Source organism: Melospiza georgiana, chromosome 3 (genome assembly GCF_028018845.1).
Source record: "Melospiza georgiana isolate bMelGeo1 chromosome 3, bMelGeo1.pri, whole genome shotgun sequence".
NCBI classification, from domain to species: domain Eukaryota; kingdom Metazoa; phylum Chordata; class Aves; order Passeriformes; family Passerellidae; genus Melospiza; species Melospiza georgiana.
The window spans coordinates 115,846,355-115,866,210 of NC_080432.1; the positions used below are offsets into that span (position 1 = coordinate 115,846,355).

Sequence of the window (19,856 nt, forward strand, 5' to 3'; positions counted from 1 at the left end):
TAGATTAATCTGATAGATTGCAAATGTATTCCAGGGTTGTAAATGTATTTGGCACATTAAAAATATGATCATATTGGTCAAAAATATCTGCATCTTGTCCTTCTAAGGGCATTCAATTTTTTTTTACTAGTAAGTCATAAAGTTTGCACTTTTACTTTGCTCCAAACATAATTAACATACTTGCTACATGGTTACATCTGTCATTTTCACTTGTCATGCCCAGAAGCTCTGATGTCCTTAGCATTCAATAATATGAAATAGTATTTTTTGCATCCCTGTATTATTTTCTGGGAATTTAGGACCTGCCACACTGACAAATGTTTAATTATCTTCAAGCCTGATAGAAGAGACTATGATTCTGTCGTGAAAAGGCTGGTTTTCTTCATCACAGTAAAACTTATTATATTTTTGCATGTTACTGATACTATTTTAAATTATAAAGATTATAATTTCAAATAATAACTAAAATAAATAAGTAAATAATTACACAGCAAACTTTATTGCATATTTTCTAATTATTTTATTTCATTATTTTCTAATTATTTTATTGTGTTATTTTTTTTACCACAACACTTTCATAAACCATTTTTGGATCTGTGTTTATTGTGGATAGATTTTATTTTCTTTTGGGGTTTTTTTGTTTGTTTGTTTGATTCATTTCATGTTTGTAATGGCATGATGGACTTTATACCCCGAGCTGCTCCTTGCAGTTTTCAAATAAAATACTTTTCAGAGTCTGCAGCATCCAGGGTAGTGACACTGCCCTTTAGATTTTTATTTTAAAAGAAGGTAGAGAAGACATATACAGATAAGAATTCTATATAGACTGTTTTGCACCCTGTTTATAACAGTTCAGGATCTATAGTTCAGCTTAGTCTATAGCCAAGGTATAGTATGTTTCTGATGTCATTGCATTTTATATTACTATATATTTATATTACTATATATTCTGATATACATATACTATATGTATATGAGAATACATATATGCAAACTCCACAGAGCAGGATTAAATGTAGATAGGAAAGAGTACTAATCCCCTGGTTTTGTTGTCTTGTTACATATTTTGTGTGAAAACATTAGAATTTTCTCCATGAAAAATAAAATTATTTTTATAACCAGAAAAACCTCTCCTAGCTTATGCTGACAAATGAATCAGGTGGGAAGTTCTACCTGCTTAGCTGCATCAAATATTTAAAGAAGTTGAAGAGCTTTGTCCACACACCCCAATCCAAAGTAACAATGCACAAAGTAAGGCAAATAACAATAAGAAAATGTTTTCATAAAAAGACCATTAACCTCTTTCTGTTGAACTATGTAGGAAATTTTTGAATGTATTTGTTGGAAATTGCTTGTTGCTTCAAAGTAGCAGTACTTGTTCATCACAAGTACTGCTCTGCAGTTTCTCTGAGCAATTCACCAACCATTCGAGCACGTTTGGTACCCGTGTTAGTACTGCAGTACTTTTTCTGTTAGTACTGCTTGAGGGGTTTGCTTCTTGTTCTGTCTGGGGTACCCAGACCCCGCAGCTGTGGGGCCAGACCTGTGCTTCAGGAACTCATCACCTGCAAAACAAATCTTGTCTGTTGCCTGCAAGTTGCCTACCAGCTCAATCAGAAGCAGAAAGTTGAGGTTTTTCCATTCTCCAGGACCTGCATGCTAAGCCTGAAGACAATGAGTTCTATGCTGATTTGGGGGGGCTTTGAACCATTAAATTGTGTAAATATATTTTACCTGGAAGTCGCTCTTTACTCATCTTCCTGTGGACCTGGCAGGTACAATCAGTGGAGGTAGACTATTATTGTCCTCTACTGATTTTGAGAGTAATTTGGGCACTAATTACATTTAAGAGACATGAGAAGGACTTCACATATTTTGCTCAATATATTTGTCAGGGTAGTTGTTGGATGCAGGGCTATAAAAAGTAAAGATTTTTGTATGATAAAATAGCTGTGTAAAAATATCAGAGCTTGGTAATAGCAAAAGAATGCTAATCATTCATCACATTCTGTAATCCTATCTATATTCTCTCAGAAGATATAAATACTAAACAATTAAGGCCCACAATCTCTCAGCAAGTTCATTCTTATTATTTCTGTTTTATAGAAAAACCACAAGGCACAAAAATGAAACACTTTGGTTAAGGTCACAGAGTAAGTCTGCTGAAGATGTGCAAATAGATTCAAACTCTGCTGATTCTAATTTAGTTTTTTTAACCAAAGAACAGGTTTTTTTCTGCAACATTTCTCTCGCTCATTAGACATCTCTTGCATAGTTTAAATTAAGAGCATCATTAAGAAGTGAAGTTAATTACCTTCTCTCCTTTTAAAAACTATTTGCTGATTTCTATATTGAAAAGATTCCAGCAGGTTTTCTCATGTGTCTATAATGGTAAAATATCTAAACACAAATATGAAAATAATCATGCTGCTTTGCCATGTTTTCATGGTATAAACAGCCAATAACACCCACAGCAACTTTATTAAGACAAAGATTAGCAAATATAGGAGTTTAATTGGATTTTGTTTTCAAACATATCAAAGCCATAAAGACTTGCATTTACACTCTATTTCTTCTTTATAGGCAAACCTGACAGTATGAAAATTAGGTCAGTGTTTGAAGCAACAAAATTTCTGCATTTTTCTAGCGAAATGGGAGGGTAGTTTTTCACAGTATGTTATGAAAGAATTTCTAAAATCTCATTTTCAAAAGTACCTACAAGGCATGGAGAGGACAGAATTTGAAAGTAGCAATGTAAACAGTTTAACATAATACCCAGAATCTTTAGTAAATTCCCTCTCGTGTATTATTTGAATTTTCAGGTCCTTACATAAAAGCAAAACATGTAACCTACAGGCACTTATGGAAATATTTCATATAGAGCCTAGAGAGTCAAAGTCTCATTGAAGAGGACTTGGGCAACAGCTTCAAGTTCCTAAGTTCAAATGTTAAGGCACCTGTGGGACATTCCACCCTCTCAGCTGCTGTGTAGGCTTTCTGTCTCTGGAGACCTCTTCATCCAAATTGTTGGTGAAGTCTCCAGCATGAGAATCCGGACTGGCTGCTTGGCTCTGAGGAAGCCACAGACCTTTCTGCTGTGACTGAGCTACCAAAAGCCTGGGAACAAGTCATTTCCCTCCTAGGAATCTCAAACCAAAACGTGCTCTCCCTATAGGATGTCTCAACCTTTCAGGATTTTTGGAGCGTGACTGAACTTCACATAAGTCAGCATGGAGAGAGAGGAAGGATTCCTAATTGGCATGTAGCTGAAAGACTTATGATGTCACAAGATGTCCCTAAAATGTGTTTTGTTTCATTTTAAAACAGATATTTGTCCATTCTGCAATCTGTCACATGAAGCTGCTGTATTCTAGGATGCATCACAGATGGAAGATTTTGTCTCCACAGCCACAATGTTCTGGTGAGAACCACATTCTGTTACAGTAGTCAAGTATTTAAGTCTCACCTGTGATGCACAAAGATCCTTATTTCTGAATTCCTCCTTACAGATTAGTTGTTAGATTTCTTTCCTGGAAGATAAGAACCCAAATCAAACACAGAAGGTATTTGGATTTTATTCTTCTATTTTCTACAATGGCTTTTAAGACATGTTCCTTACATTCCCCACCTGCCAATACAGAAAGATTCTACTCCTTCATCCACTTGAATCCAAAAAAGGATTAATAACTACATCCCTAGAGGAAATAAGAAATAAGCATCTAGCCTCCCTAAAAGACAGCTATTTTGTGAATTACTCACTTAGTAGTCTCTCTCCTTAAATATGAAAATAGATTAAACACCCAATTTAGAAAATATGCCTAACTTTTAGAAGATTGAAGTTCCAATTAGAATGTCTAGGTCATTTTTGAAAACACTGATGGATTTCTGTCACATATGTATGTCAGGTGATTTTTAAAGTGGGACCATATTCCTTCCACAAATAGGATGAGTTTCACCAAGCTTACTGTCTTGACTTGGGACTTTGTAGAATTCTGCAACATCTAGCTCAAGCTTAAATTACACTTCTTCTCAGAATCATTAGTATGTACTAAATTAGGAATTTAATGTGGCCATCATAATTAGACTCATATAGTGAGAGTTAACAGGGATTTTTTGTGTGTAAAAGAGTTAATTTCTTTAAGATTCTTTATGTTTATTAAATGGCTAGTCCAAAATTAGGTGATTTATTTATACTCCATGTAAAACAGTTATAAAATACTCTGTAAGAAGCTTTTAAAAGCTAATTTTATATATAAGTCTTTGCAGAGAAGTGGAAACACTTGCTGACACTTAATATTTAATCTTCTTATTGTCACAACACCTTTTTTTAGCTCTTTTTCTTTAGCTCCCACAGAGAATGGATACTGAAAGAAAATAGAAATAAGAGTCTTCATTCTTCCCTATTACTCTTATAACAAAGTTTATAAAGCAATATTGTGAGCTTACTAAGAGCATATTAAAGTTATAATACAGAAAAAATTATCTGTGATTACTGCTGTAATTCAAATGTCATTTAAAAGATAGCTCTGAATTGATAATCGTGTTTTGGGGAAATAATCTGAAGCACCTGAGAGAAGAAAACTGGAAGGAATTTGAGGTAACTTTTGCCTCAGAGACAATGGCACAACTGAAAACTTTTAAACTTTCTCAAAAATAACCTTTGTAAAGGAATTTAAATAGCAATGTGCTACAATGGCACAACTACACTGATAATGCAGTAAGAAAAAAGAAGGTAACATGGGACAGAAGGACATAAATACTTTTGTTTTCTTTTTTCTAATGTGTAATGTTGTAGTCTACTTCTTCTTATTGATTTCTTTGGGTTTAGATTTCTTTGGGCCAGCTAAAAAAGCATTTGAAATATCTCTGAAAGTAATGAATAGACTAACAGAGACTGCTAATTCCTCTCTACTACCAAGCCTCTAAATATACAGTATAAAAAGGCAGACAAAATGTAATAATAACAATAGCTGTACTGCATATCAGCTTGGGGTATATTTGCCTAGTCTGCTTTTCCTCTGTGCCCATCAGTGTTCTCCTTCTTCATATCACCTTGAGGCTAAAAACTGCTTTTTCCAGGCTTTGAAGTCACACTAAAATAGAAACTGTATTTTCTCAGCTTAAAAAACTTGGTGTCAATAAAGGAAAGTGCATGACAATCTTTCAAGCAAGAAATCCTTTACACACAAGATCCATGCAGTGCATTACTATTACCTGTGCGTGCCTCCTGTGAGCAAAGTTCTGACCCCATTGCCCTTTGGAGTAAAGTAGTAGGAGTGCTAATGCATTGTGATTCATAAGGACTGCCACAATATCTATGCTGTGTAACATCTTTGCTGCACAGTGGATCTGGCCATACTCAAGAAGTGAGCCAGCTCTGCTCCGTGTTGTTTTGCAGGGCATCAGTGCAGCCAGCCCCACAAAGCCAGGCTGAAAGGTTGGAAACATCAGCTCAGGCAAATTACAGCTGGTGCTCCCATGATATCTGAATAAAATGATTTATTTTGGTCTCATTTGGAGAGCAAACACATTGAGGCTATGATCTGGTGATCTGGACCTACCAGAAATGCAAATCAGAGTTTCTTCTGCAATTACTACAACCTACTGTGTGCACTTGACGTGACACTGAGATTAGGAAGTAATCTGATAGATCACTTTTTGATTTTTGCTTTTCCAGTCTGCTGAATCTCATCTGTGCTGATTTGCAAGTCCAAAGCTGTCACAGACCCCAATTACTCACTTAACAGAGGATTCAGTCAGTACAAGAGAAACAGTTACACGATATTAGTTACATGATAATTTCTGTACCTACTTTCAGAATGCTGTACAAAGAAGGTGAGTCTCTTTAACTCCATTTTTCGTTTGAGGAAACTAAATCAAGGCATAAGATCTGACTTGTCAGTGTCCCCATCAGCTCTTTCAACATTCAAGCAGACCAGGTAAAATGTCATCAACACTCAAACTTATAATAGGTTGCTCTCATTTCTAATTTCTGTCAGAAGTGCCATCACAGCTTCTCTTTTATGGCAATCTGAAGTTAGTTGCCTATGTAAAGGAATTAAATTATACTTTTAAAGTATAAAGAAGTTTACAGTGAAATAAACCTGTTCCTTTTGGTGTAGAGGGAGATTTTATTTGTGTAATAAAAACCTTTATAGCAAAATTAAATACCAGACTAGTAATTATGCTTTCCACAATCTCTTAAAAAACCAGGTTTGTTTACAGGTTTATCTGGCTATACCAGGATTTCCAAAGCCAGGCAATTGCTACAATGCTCAGCAATCCTTTGGGAGCAATGCTGAAAAGTGATACCTCAATTAAGTAGTGAGATTGACAATCTGAGGAAAAAACTGTGAAAGAGACTAGAATGTGAATGCGAACTCCACGAGCATTTGGGAAGACTTGCTGCAGATCAGAGAGCTTTGATGGTTCAGGATGAAGTTTTAGCCCAAGAACAGATCCTAGATCTGAGAGCTCTGCAAGGATCTTAAGTTTTTGGGGTTTTTTTCTTTAATAACAGAATAAGGAAAGAGACACTTTTAGTTATTTATAGCGTAAGTAGCTCTGAAACCTTTTTTTAGACTTCAGTATATCTTTTCCCAGTAGAATAAAAGTTTCATGTATTTTTTGCACAAAATAAACATATTCTTCATATTTTAGGAGCAAGGACAGTGCTGGCAAACCATAGTCATTGCTTTCTTCACCAAATGTGCAGACAGCAATGTGTATATCATTACTGGGAAGAGGAAATTTTTGTTTCACTAGTGCTCTCACTGGTAGAGATACCAACTGAGGGTAGGAGTGTAAAATTCATGGATCATTTTAGAAGAAAAGCAAAAAAAAAAAAAGCCACAATTTACAGAAAATACAACACTTCACCACACATGTTAACTAACATAGACCTGCGATGCAGTAAAACAGGACAGGAGCATCCAACCAGTGGCAAATTTCTCCAAATTAGATCAGTTATTCTGTTACAGTAATAGAGCTAGAGCTATTCAGACCATATTCATTCCACACCTCTGATGAGTTCCAAATCACAGAGAGCATCACTCAAAATATTTTACTACTCTCAGTCTACACAATTGCTAAACCAGTTCCTAATGATGCATTGCAGCCAAGTGTATCCAGCACAACTTCTGCTCCTGACACAAAATAGGCTGCAGTCATGGTTCAGACCCATAGGGCATCAAAAGAAGAAAAACAAGCAGAAAAGATAGAAAAGAGCATTTGTTCGAGACTGTTTCAAACCTTCCACGTTAAGGGCTCTCTGCCTTGAGAGAACAAGCAGCGAGCTCTTTATACTCAATTGGAAATAGCAGTAAAACTCAGGAGCTGCTTTCCTACAGTCTCCTAGTAGGATTTTTTGCAATCAATACTGTATGTTTTGCATTATAGTTTTTGGGGTAGAGCACATTACATTTAAGATTTGCAGTACTGCTGTGATTCCTAGAAATGTTATCTCTCAGGGAAAATGGAATCTCTGTGTATTCACAGTGCTGAAGAACCCGGGAACCTCAGGCTTCCTGGATTTAGGTTTACCATAAAATTGAATCAGAATCAAGGGTAAAACATTTTGAATAATTTAATCATGTGGGACTTTCTTTTATGTGTGTGTGAATTCATATGCACGTATGCAAGCACACAGGAAAGATACTAAGAGGCAGAAATTGTATTGGTTATGCTCTTTCTTTACCATCCTTCAATGTTACAGGAGTGAGGTGCACTGAAGTCTGGCAATTCTCATCCATGATTAGCTGCTCCTCAGCAGCTAAGCCAGAGCAGGTCACAGCATAGGTGTGCTTTCCTGCCATGTTTAGCTGTTCAGATCTATGTTCTGTGTCTGGGAAGTTAAACAAGCTAGTATTAGAGACGCTGTTCAGCTCTTTGATTGCAATAATGCTATTTCCCTCATCACAGACATTTTGATTGGAAATCTGCAGTGAGAGTCACAAAGGACGATGTTGATGTAATTAGGATGCTAAAATGACAGTGACAGCATGTTAGTTGAGCTGTGGGAATGACATCCAAATAGTGGGTTTCATACTCTGTATTTACCACCAAAATACACCTTCAGACTTGTGACGCACGATAGCAAACAGCTGCCACCCTTATTACAGAGAAAGTGGAGTAACAACAAGAGGTTATTTAGGGAGTAATAACAGCTTTCAAAGCAAAAGGCAAAGTGCTGATCAGTGCAGACCAGGAAAGTCCATATTTGCGCTTCACCTATCTTTTTTGCCCTTAGAAAAACATCTATCCATTTCCCTATTCCAAGCAGCTCTTTGGAATTATTCTCCTTAAGAGATTCTTCCATTAAAGTTAAAAGGGAGAGGGTTAAGAATTGCCTTCCTTGTATCATTTATTTATTAAGCTTCCCTTGCTTTGCTTTGTCAAAGTGGTTTTCTTCCCTGGCAGCTACAGAAGGAATTACTTTAGTGTGCTATACTCAGTTTGATAATAGTTATACTCTATATAATTCTGTGGTTTTGTTTATTATGCTGCTTTTTGTGGCATCATAATTTGACCAGTTTGTGTACAGATATCTTTATAGCTTAGTGATCATATTTATACTGTGGCCAATCAAAAGGGAAAGTTTGAGAACAGTGATTCCCAATTACATACACATATCAAAAGCTTACAAATGTATATACAGGCATATTAAAAGTGAGATCCAGTATGGAACCTCACTAGAGAACAGGACCTGGTAGATGTTGGGCCAGATGCAGGCTCTGGATCAGGTATGTTGAGAAACATGGGGAAAAGCTGCTTGTTTCAGAGCATCATCACTGGTCACAGTGCTGTCACCTGCAGCCAAAGTCTTCCAGAAGATCTGAGAAGCAGGACAGTGAGGAAACGGGGTTTGGGAACCAACAGAGCTGGACACAGACAGAACATAACACCTCTTATTTCAATGAGGTATTTGTGATGCCTTGAATTTTAGCTTTCATAGTTTTTAGATTCTGTACTGCCTTTATGTGTGACTGTGAAATTCATACAAAGTATTAGCAAGGTCTCTTCACAGTTTAGTTGGACAAAACAATCCTTTTCCAGCTTGAGGACCAAGGACACCATTGCAGCTTTAGGCTCAAGAAGTGTAAACAATGGTGAATTGAGGAGAGCAATCTGGGAGGATGGGATTTCATAACCTGAAGCTGTAATTGGACAATTGACCCCAATGTGTAAATGGACCAAAACTTATAAAAGTGTGAAAATTCGTGACGTGTTGTGAATCTTGCGTCCATCTTGGGTCCACCATTGGCAGAGCCGTGGCCAAGATCTTGTACAGCCCAAGGCCCTTGAAGGCCTTTCAATAAATACCCACTTTATTCCTTTAACTCTGTCTAGCCTCTGTTCCAGGTCAGCCTCTTTAGGCATCATTTGCATGGCAACCTACACAAAGCCTGCAATCATAGGTCCAGAAAGTGTATGCAAAATAAAGTGTTATAATGAAATTAACAGGATTTTTAACTCATGCTCATTAACTGGGTAATGATTATACCTGAAAGTCTCAGTGATTAGATCCCGCAGTCATTTTTAATTTGGAGTGTCTGCTTCTGGGGTAACAAGGTCCAACTCTAGTAATGAATTAGTAGAGTGAAATGGTGTGAAATGCATGTAAGATTATGAGCCTACATGTAATGTCAGGGATGTAATGCACCCTGCACCTTGTCTCCATGAAAGTAAATGTAGCACCCTTAGTGTAAACATGCATAGGCATGGAGATTAATTTTGCATAATAAACAACATAGTAAAGCCACAATTCTTCAATTCTGATTCAATAATACAGAATAAATAGCACAGTAGGACATATGTATATTATGTCTTTAACAGAAAAATAACTATCAAGAAACTGCCTCTGTTCTGCCACCTTTGCTCTGGATGAGTCTGGAGAACCTGTCTCTCCTGCACACTCTTGAAGTCTTAAGAAATCCAGTTCTTTAATGTTCCTTGTCTGACTGACAATCTTTCCCCTTTCTCAGAGGAACAGTACACAAAGAAAAAAAATTACAACATTTCAGAATCTTTTTCTCCCAGACTTTTCATGGATCTTTATTTCACCAATTTCCATGTATGAAACAAATGTTGTTGAATTAACATTCAAACCCTGGACCCTATCAAAAACACTCAAAGTTCTGCTAATGTGTCTTAAAATATGTAAATGTTCAGTAAATAAAAGCACTCTAAATGTTGACAAAGGCTAGGAAAAGAGGCACTGGCAGTGCTATTTGGATACTTAAGTGAAGAGGTTTGTATGTTGCTGGAGCTGACAGAATTCCTTAGTTGTTTCTAATTCTGAGAAATTGAAATGTTCTGACATTGCCCCAAAAAGAAAAGGAGTAAAGATGAAAACAGGGTCAGAATTATGAAAAGGGAACAGTAGAAGGGAAAATAATAACAGAGAGGTAGTTAAGAGAGCAGGTCAATCTGTTAGTAGGACCATAATATCTGAGGTTGTGACCCTAAGGAGAAGCTTTGCATTGTAGAAGCATTGTACATGTGCATGTTGAGGTACGAGCTCTTTAGGATTGATCCTCTGAGGTGCCCTTACCTGAAATCTTAGGGGACACTGGGAAGCTCTGGGGACACTGGTACCCCTGTGGGTGCTTGCTGCTAGAGCAACAGTGGCTGGATTGTCTCCTGATTGAAAGTACTGATTACTCAGGTTATGTCTGTATCAAGGTGAGATGCATTTCTTCCCCTCTTACTCTCTTTTTAGAAGGTAATTCAGCCTTACAGCTCATGAGAGGGATGTGAGGCTGTTATATCCCATCCTGACAGCATCCTTACATGGGTAAGGATGGATGTCTCTGCCAAGCTTGACAGCAGAAGAAATCTTACAGCCATTAAGGGAACCTTAATGATAGCTGGGGTGACTTTTTGTCCTCTGCAAAATTTTGTGATACTGAAATGTTCCCTTTTTGTTCACAGCAAAATTGAAATATTTCAAACTAATCTCTCCCTAATGAGGTGCACTGACATGAAAGCATCTTTGCGCTTCCCTTAAAATTTGATTCAAATATGGTAAAAAACACCCCTGAGAAAATGTCAACAAACTCAACTTTCCCAAGGTAGATTTTTGTGTTGACAAACTTATAACCGAAAAAAGAATTAAACATTCTGTGGTCGAGTCTCTTTGAACTTTCGTAGATCAAAATATAGTTTTGTGCACAATGCATCAAAAACCATTTTAGAAGCAGTTTATCAAGAGAGAATAGGGAACAAAGGACCCAATTCATCCTGTCCAATGAAAATAAGAAATTCATTTCCACATAGTTTATAGCTTCTATTCTGTAAATCTGAGTTTGTCCTTCACTGGCAGAAAACAGGTTATACGCTGCGGGACTTTGGAAAATAAATTTTAACAATTTACTCTTCACTTCAAATAATTATTGCAGTGGAAAATTTTTTATTGTTCTTAAATATTGTAAGTCAATCTATTCCAAAGCTACATTTTCCTTCATGCTGTTATTTTTATCTAATTTTCCTTCTATGAGGCAGATAAATAAACCAGTGGTGTAAAATCCGAAAGGGAAAATAAATCTAGATGAAATAATCATATTATCAACACATCAGCTCTGCAAAACTCTGTCATGCTTCCTTGCATAAAATGACAAATTTAAAGTATCTTTCCAGAAGTCTCATGGAGATTATTGTATTTTATTCTCTATTTGGGTTTGAAAAAATCTTAGACAACCTATTTGAAGTCTCCTAGTGAAATACAGTTCAGCATTACATGCTAGTTTCAGAGAGGTTGAAGTGTAATTTATTTCATTTTACTTTCATCAGCAAGTCAAGTTCATCCATCCAAAACCAGTTTTTCTGGATGCACACATTTCATTTGTTATCATTTTAAGTAGCACAGAGTGCAGTCAAATTCCAATATCTGTCAATCGCACACAAGTACTGTTAAGTAATCTTTTACTTTCTATTTAAATGCTTACACCATAAACATTGAATAAATGCTTGCTTGGCACTCAAACAAACAGCTTAAAGCAGCAAAACTGCCTTTAAACTGTATGGAATTTTCTAACTATGTGATGGGCATCTGAAAACTCTATTTTCCAGTTAATATTAAATTATTTGGAATCTATTAAAAAGTATTCTGCACTGTAGTTACACCTCAAAAAATCCAAAGTAACTCAATTTTTAAAAATACTCCTCTGATCTTCATATCTTTCTCTTGATTTGTTGTACCAAATTCTGCTTACATTTTAACCTTCCCTTTTGGCACTGCAGAGCATAATTTCAGAGCAATAAATAACAAAACCAGATGCTAAGGTGTTGAACTTGACATAGGAACCTGAATAACTCAAAAGACAAACAGAAGATGTGTAGAAAAAGCCTTTAAAAGGGTTTATTCCAACATGTTCTTAGAATTTTTTTATTATTTTTAAAACATGCTCATAAATCTTAGACATCTGTATTGGCAACTAAAATTAATCCACTAAAAATAGCTTGTTGAAAACAATAGTGTTTGCCTTATTCATCACTAAAAACCTTAAAGAACAGAAGCCTTGAAAGAAACTGGCTGGTAATAAAAAAGAAGTTGATAATAATTGCTGATGCAGAAAATGCAAAAAGGGACAGAATATGAATGCAACTTAAATTGGAATTTAAAATTCGTTTATCTTTAAAGCTTTCTATTCATATCAGCTGTATCAATAAACATGCTTGTTTGCTTAATGGGGAGTAAATTCACCCAATTCCCCCATGCCATATTTCATCAGAATTCTAGTCTAAGGAACTGCCTTCTGCTCCTTGCTAGACTTTTTCCAGAAATCAAAAGGCAGATTTCCCATCTCCAGTAATTTATACAGAGGTTTCATGCATCTCATGCTGTAAATAATCTTCAGGATTGCAGGATCCAGCCTGCTGCTGTGTTTCCTGATGAAATAATTGTTTCAGAGCAATAGGTTCTTTCATGTCATCAATGACAAAAGAGTTAAAGGACGTAAGAAAGAAAAATATTTTATTTCCCCTATAATAATACCTGTCTCTACTTTTTGCCTCCTTTTCCCATCCACCCCTCGCTGGCTCAGTGCCCCAGTGAATTCAGTGCTCTTTCCCTCCAGCACGGCAGTAATAGTGACTCCATTGCCCTCTGCACCCACTGGCTGTCTCATTGCAGCACATCTCACCAGGACAGCACAGCAGCAGCACATCCCACGGGGACACAGCCTCCACCCAGGGCCAGCAGCCCGGGCACTGCTGCCTAAACATCCATGAGTTCATCGTGTCTGGGTTTGTTTGCACACTACATATGTAGAGAGGATACAGAGAAATATAAAGCATAATTGATAAATCACATTTCAGGGAGTCTAAGGAATTAAGTGTGCTACAAATAAATACCACATATATAGTATATATATATATATATATACAAGTATTCATAGAAGTATGTATTTATAAAATACAGCAGGTGTGAAAACAGAAACACTTCCAAAAGGTGATTCAATCTTTTCTGAAGTTACAGAATGTGGGTGGCACAGTATGTGCGTGTATAAGGGAGGGTGTTTATTATTTGCACCTTGTTCCAAATTTTAGATTCCCTGTGCTCCAACTTACATCTGTCTTGCTGTCTCCTGAGTTGCCTTAGGATTTTTGTTCCTAAGTTAATCTTAAGGAACACAAAGGAACAGCTTTTGAGCTCTCTTTTTTTTCTCTTCTTACATGTTGCTGCAATCCATTGAAAGAACAAAACCCTAACCATACTGAAATTAATAGGTTTTACAGTGTGTCTGTGAGCAAAATTGCATCTCTGATACTTCTTGTCTTTCAACAAATCCAGCTATGCTGTTAGAATTTCAACTATAGCTCTGCAAAAGGGTTGGCTCTTGCTTATTTTGAAGATCAAGGGGTCGCTGACTTTAATCTAACTAAGTCTTCCATTTCTCTGCACTAATTTACCTCACTCAAAAAAATTTGAAGGCGTTTTCAGAGATTTGAAACAAAGATACATAAAAAAGATATCTGATCTGAATAAATGTGATATGACTATCTTCAGGTGCAGTTTGTTTGAAGAAAATATTCTATCCCACAGATTCAACCATTTTGATGCAAATTTAAGTCATAGTTGTCAAATAGTTGTTCAAATTTTCATGATATTGTGAAAATTACTTATCTTTCCTGGACTTGATTTCCACTGCTCCTTTACTCCACGCAGTGCAGTTTTAGTAATAATTTTCTAACTGTGGCTTGATTAAAACTTTATGCTTGCAAAAGTCCCAAAGATTCTTTTGGGAAAGACATTTCAAAAGTGAATGTATTGTTTTTACTAGAGCACCTTTTACTTTGGTTCTATGGTACTCTTAATTGGTAGATTTGAAGCTATTTTATTGAAGGAAAGGAGTCTTACACTTTAGGTGTCCATGAGACAAAGTGATTAGTGCCTAACTCAAATGAAATTCTGCTCAACTAAACTCAGATTAAACTGATAAAAGAGCCAGGAAGTTCTCTACCACTTTGTTCTATGTCTTGTGTATGAGATTTTTCAGGGCATCAGCAGGCTCTAATTGCCCAGGTAAATCAGTGCTGTCCAGCAGAGCAATGTTCTTGTCAGCGAAATAATGATTTCCTAACATTATTATCATTGCTTTTGATTAAATTTCCTTTAGGAGGACTTACAACAGACTTATATTCTAGCAGAAATTCCATTTAATTTGGCTGGGAAGAGGTCTTTGTGGTACTTTAACATTTGTTTTGTGTGAATTTGACCACAACTAACCACAGAGATCAAAGGCTGTCCTCAACACCCACCACCTGCTGACCATTAGCAGGTCTGGTTGTCAGCCCAAAAGCTTCCTTGGGGTTCCTGGAGCACCTACAAAATGCAGACAATCTGTTGGGCACCTCCAAGTGCAACACACCACTAACAGTGAAAGAGGCTGCCCAAGACAGAACTGGGGTTCTTCACCAAGATACTTCACCAAGATACTTCCAGTGCCCTAAAGGATTGGGTCCTTCTAGAGATTCAGAAGGAATCTTGAGGAATCAGAGGATTCTTGAGGAAACCTCCCCCAAGAGCAGGGATCTAGTCCCTTCCTTTTATGAAGAAGTTAGGAAATTACACCTTTTGAAGCACAGTCAGAAAATTATTCACCCAAAATAAATACCAGTTTTTGTGTTCTTCCCAACAATGGAGATTTAAACCCTCTCTTTAACCTTCTCTTTACAGGGTTGTAAACTGCATGGGAAAGGAAGCTGACTCTACCTTCTACTGCTGCAGATGTGCCCCTGGGCATAAATCATTAGGGAGTCAATAGGCAGGAGACAGAAAGAGGTCAAAAGAAAATAGTATTGTCTTGATTAGCACCTAGGCCTCCAGTGAGGGGAAAAGGATTGCTCACCTCTATTCCTAATGCTCTTCACACACTGTAAAATCAACAGACATTGTTGTTTAGGAGCTAGAAAGCCTTTAAGAAAATTGAATCATCGAGATCTGAATCACTTGAGGTTGAAGAAAGATTCATATCTAAATAGGTCATAGCTTCAGTTTCTGCACAAAGGGACTTCATCCTCTGCCTGTTTCCTTTAAATTCAAACAAACAAAAAGCAGCTGTTACCAGTGCATTTAAGACGGAGTCTGCTCTTGTAGGTACATCTATTTCCTTGGGGCTCAGAGCTGGGGTAATAGCTGGTTTATCGATTTTGAGTGGCCCTTCCCTGTGAAGAATGAGCCCCTTCTGGGGATGTGCTGGCACCAGGCAGCTGAGAGCACAGGAGTCTGAAAGGCAGAGGGTCAGAGAGAGTTTAAGCATGACCAGAACTAACAGACAAATGAACAGAGGTTTCCAGGGTTGCAGGATTGCAACGTGTCCCCTGATCCCTACTCGTAGAGCCTGTTCCTGGTTTGGGGCTTCTTAGGACACTTAGGATTAGGGATTTAGGCTCCTCTTAACATTTTTGTCATCAAATTAGTCCTACCCACAATTGCTAAACAGAATTGCATGGATTCACAGTCTGTTTGAAAAGGCAGCTGCTTGCCATCACTTTTTTTACACCAATTTCCTTAAAGTAAAGGAATCCAGCATTAAGTGTTGCTGACCTCATATCTAGACCCCTTTTTAAATCTTTTCCAGCTTATTTCCCTTGCTCTTTTTCTTTCTCTCTGTGTTTCCTCCTACCTATCTCTCCAGACCTTCTTTAGAAAGTTACTTTCTGAGTAAAATTGCAATATAAAGTCTTCCTTGCATGGTAGGAACAAATCTCTTTCTTTCCACATTTTAAATGCCTAGTTTTAATAAGCAGTCATGTTGTGCCAGAGAAACACTATGGGTTGCAAACCCTAAGATGGAAAAAAGACTACTTGGCAAATTGTATTTCTATGATACAGTAAGTAGTTGTACATTGAATTGTTACTCTAGTGGCAAAATATTCATTAATTTCTTATGGAACTTTTTTCTCTATTAAGAGTAGAATAAGGTATGACACTAAAATCCAGTAATTGAACATTAGAATCAAGGGCAAATTAAATATTAGAATTAAACTTAGACTGCAAACATTTAACTTCTCTTTTTAAGATGCTTAAAAGGAACACAATAAGATAAGAAATAGCAAATAATTTGAGCCTTTTCAAAAGAAGTATGATCTCTGAACTAACTGCTGGCTTTGTGCAGTTTTTGTCAGCAGCCTGTGCAGAATATTCTTCATTGACATGTTCTAACCTCAAGTTGCTCTCAGAGGCATCAGTGTCTATGTTAACCTGGAGAGTAAGTAGTAAAAAGAAAATATCACCTTAGAACAGGTTGGTGTTTGCAGCTACTGGAGGATTTTTTCAGACAATTGTTCCTTCGACCCATTCCTCTTGTGTATTTGCTATTTCTTCACTGAAGAACTTCAGGTTTTTTCTTTTCTACAGAAAAGTCTCTTCAGTGACTTTGTTAAGCTTTGTATTCTCAGCTTGTTATATTTGTAGTTCCAGCTATCTGCTCCTCCTTTTGTTGTGCACACAAAGAGAAAGTTATGCACACTCCAAGAAGTTACCTACTGCTTTCTCTCAACTGCAATTTTGTTTTCTCAGAAGAGTGTACAGTTTGAGAGGTTGGGGGATTGTTAGTTTTGCTGGTTTTATAGTATACACTATCTAAAACATATATTGGTTTTTAAATATGCTTTCATTTTTGTTTTATCATGCTTTAGGTTTTGGGTGATTAAGTTTTTGTTTCAGTTTGTGTGCATGCATATGTTTAAACTTCTTAATAGGAAAGTTTCTGAATTTACTTTTTGTGGATCCTGGTCTTTCTCCCTGTGTTTGAGTAAAAAGGCACTTGTATCAGATCTTGAAAGAGATGTGTGAGATCTCTTCTGTTCATGTTTTCAGTGTCCAAACTTTACAGTATAGTATAACCTTCATAGTGAATTACTAATCTTGCTTCAGCACTACAAGAGTTTCATTCAAGAGTCTTGTTTGATAATCACCTTCTCTCTTACACTTAACAGCTTATTCTTTAGAAATATTTGGTACTACCAACACAAGTAATCTTGAGAACATATCTGTTGGTGCACAATGAAAATGATTGGTGCTAGTTTTTCTTTTCTTCCAATTAGTGCTGGTGTCCTCACACACACTAGTGCTCTACAATCCATCAATTATTTGAATTGCACTTCTCCCAGGCAGAAAATAAGCCTCTGTTGTTTTGGCACTCAGTATGTTACAATATGAAGGATTGTATTCTCTATGCACAGATTAACCTGAAGTTTTGAGTCACTGATGGGCTTTTAGGAAAGCTGGATCAGTGAGGAGTTCTGCTCAGGGCATCTTGACAACTAGCAGAACCTGGCTAAGGAGTCTTGGCTATCCTGAATGCTCTTGACAAACACTTAGTTACTTCTTAGCTCAGAATAGTCCAGAAGCCCAATTCTGTTGATTGTATTTTAAAACAAATGCCAATCCTTCCATTCTGTGAGGGGAAAAAGTCTCATTTGCAAAGAGTATGGATGGACATATTTTAAAAAGTAAGCCTACAAATTATCACCTTTATTCTCTGCTAACATAATAGTAAATGGCATTCCCCAATTCAGCCACAGACCAGATTGCCGTGGACTTCAGCACTCCAGTAGCTTTCTTTTCTCTCTGGGGCAGTTGTTGTCTTACTGGTAACTAGGATCCACAGCACAGAAGATTTTTCAAATTAAAGCAAGAACATTGACCAGCATCTGAAAAAAAACTGGTTCTATCAGTACAGATCCCAAACCTAGAGGTATAATGAGTCTCTTAAGGAAAAGGTGCTAGGCAAGCAGAGAAGTGAAATGTTAAGCAGAGATCAGATTATGGGGGAATTATGGAATTTTAGGCCTCTCAGGCTTCCTTTCCTGGCTACAGAGCTGTCTCAAAAATTGCATTGCCAGTGGCAAAATCCTCAGATCTATGCAGATTTATCTGCATAAAAGGCAGCATTAAACCTCAATTAAATTTTTTGAGCTTGCTTAAGCAGCAAGATTGGGTGGTGTAGAGGCTTCTGCACCTAGCCTCTAATCATATCTGCACAAACAGCTGGGGCTCAGAGCTCCAAAAGCCTTGCTTTGCCACAGAACTAATATACCCCAGAGTAAGTGCTCAATATTATAAGTAGGCATCTTCTGCTTTTTCCTGATTCTGGTTTATCTTCTTCACAGGAGGAGGTTTTTCCACTATACAGGGGAGCTACATATTAGGAAATCAGTCAGAAGCAACTGTGATTGTTTGATGGGGAGTTTAACTTATGTGCACAGGAATGCCTATGGTCCTTCTCCTGCCACTTCATGCTCTCTCTCTGTTTGACTTTGCTCACATTATTTTCGCAGGCACTGTGAGTTAGCCAGGGCTTTCTGGTGGGCGGGTGGCCATCACAAACACACAGTTTGTGCAGGTATGTTATTCATATTTCAGCTGGCCGGCTGCAGTTTTACAAGCCAGTCACAAAGCTGCTGAAGAGCTCTTTCTGCAATTCTGGCAGAATCAGAGAGAACAGCAGTTTGCTGTTCCCAAACCACATGGAAAGAGGGGAGGAAGAGACCACTTGCTTTTGGAGCACTTTTCTTTGATCAGCTTCATTTTGTGCCGAGCCTTTTCAGGGCTTTTGAAAGAGGCAGGGACTGGCTTGTGCTACATAACTAGGATGAGCTTTATATTCAGAAAGATAAAAAGCTCTTTTCTAGCAAGGCAGATAAAATTTGCTGCTAAGCTACAGTGGTGAAGAACTCCATTTTTTACACCTAGCACAGTATGGAAAGCCACCACCCCTTTCACAGATTGCTGTTGGTCATAAACTAGCTGTGATGTGGACAAGCAAACGTGGAAGTTAAGGTAAAAAAGGTTCTGTCTGCATGCTACCAAGGCTGGCAATGCTGCTGAGGTTCTGATCACTTTGCATGCCATTTATTTTCCAATTGTGCCAAGGGAAGGAAAGGGTACCTTCTGTATCCTCTGAGACAAACTCGTAAGCTCATGATTAGAAAGCAACGCTGCTGCCATGTGGGGTGTCCTGACACTAACTCTGGATTGTCTGGAAAAGTTTCTTGCTGATAGGACTGTATTTTTTTTTTTTTCTTTTATATATGATAGTGTTGGTGGACATAAAGTCACTCTGGTATGGACAGCAGTGCTTTAGGCATTTCCCACTGCTGTTCTGAGAGACTCTGTGTCCCTGGCTAATGTCTTTTGCTGTACACTGGATCACAATAAGGAACCACTGAGCTGTTGCATAAGCAGCTGGAGAGTGACAGTGTGTGGCTGCCATGGAGAGAAGGAGAGGATAGATGACAATCAGGGGGAGGCTGGGGGCTGCTGAGCCATGGCAGGATGCTGTGCACTGCACAGCAATTTGGAGAAGGAAGCTGAGAATGGGATTTTCTTCAGCAAGAGGGTCAAGATT

At 37.5% G+C, this 19,856-nt stretch overlaps 1 protein-coding gene across 5 annotated transcripts in view; it reads left to right on the plus strand.

Moving 5' to 3' along the window:
- FUT9 (fucosyltransferase 9) overlaps positions 1–19,856 on the plus strand; it is a 106,351-nt gene that overhangs the window by 70,995 nt on the left and 15,500 nt on the right. Inside the window, exons 1-2 of one of the 5 annotated variants that reach the window (XM_058020449.1) lie at positions 3,364–3,421; positions 5,678–5,835. The exons of 2 other annotated variants lie outside the window; for them this stretch is intronic. In XM_058020449.1, the coding sequence (XP_057876432.1) occupies positions 5,793–5,835 (43 nt within the window). In that variant the 5' untranslated portion in view covers positions 3,364–3,421; positions 5,678–5,792. Of the gene's footprint in view, positions 1–3,327; positions 3,422–5,677; positions 5,836–19,192; positions 19,289–19,856 lie in introns of those variants that run through there. 2 more of the 5 variants (XM_058020448.1, XM_058020450.1) reach the window with 2 other exon arrangements.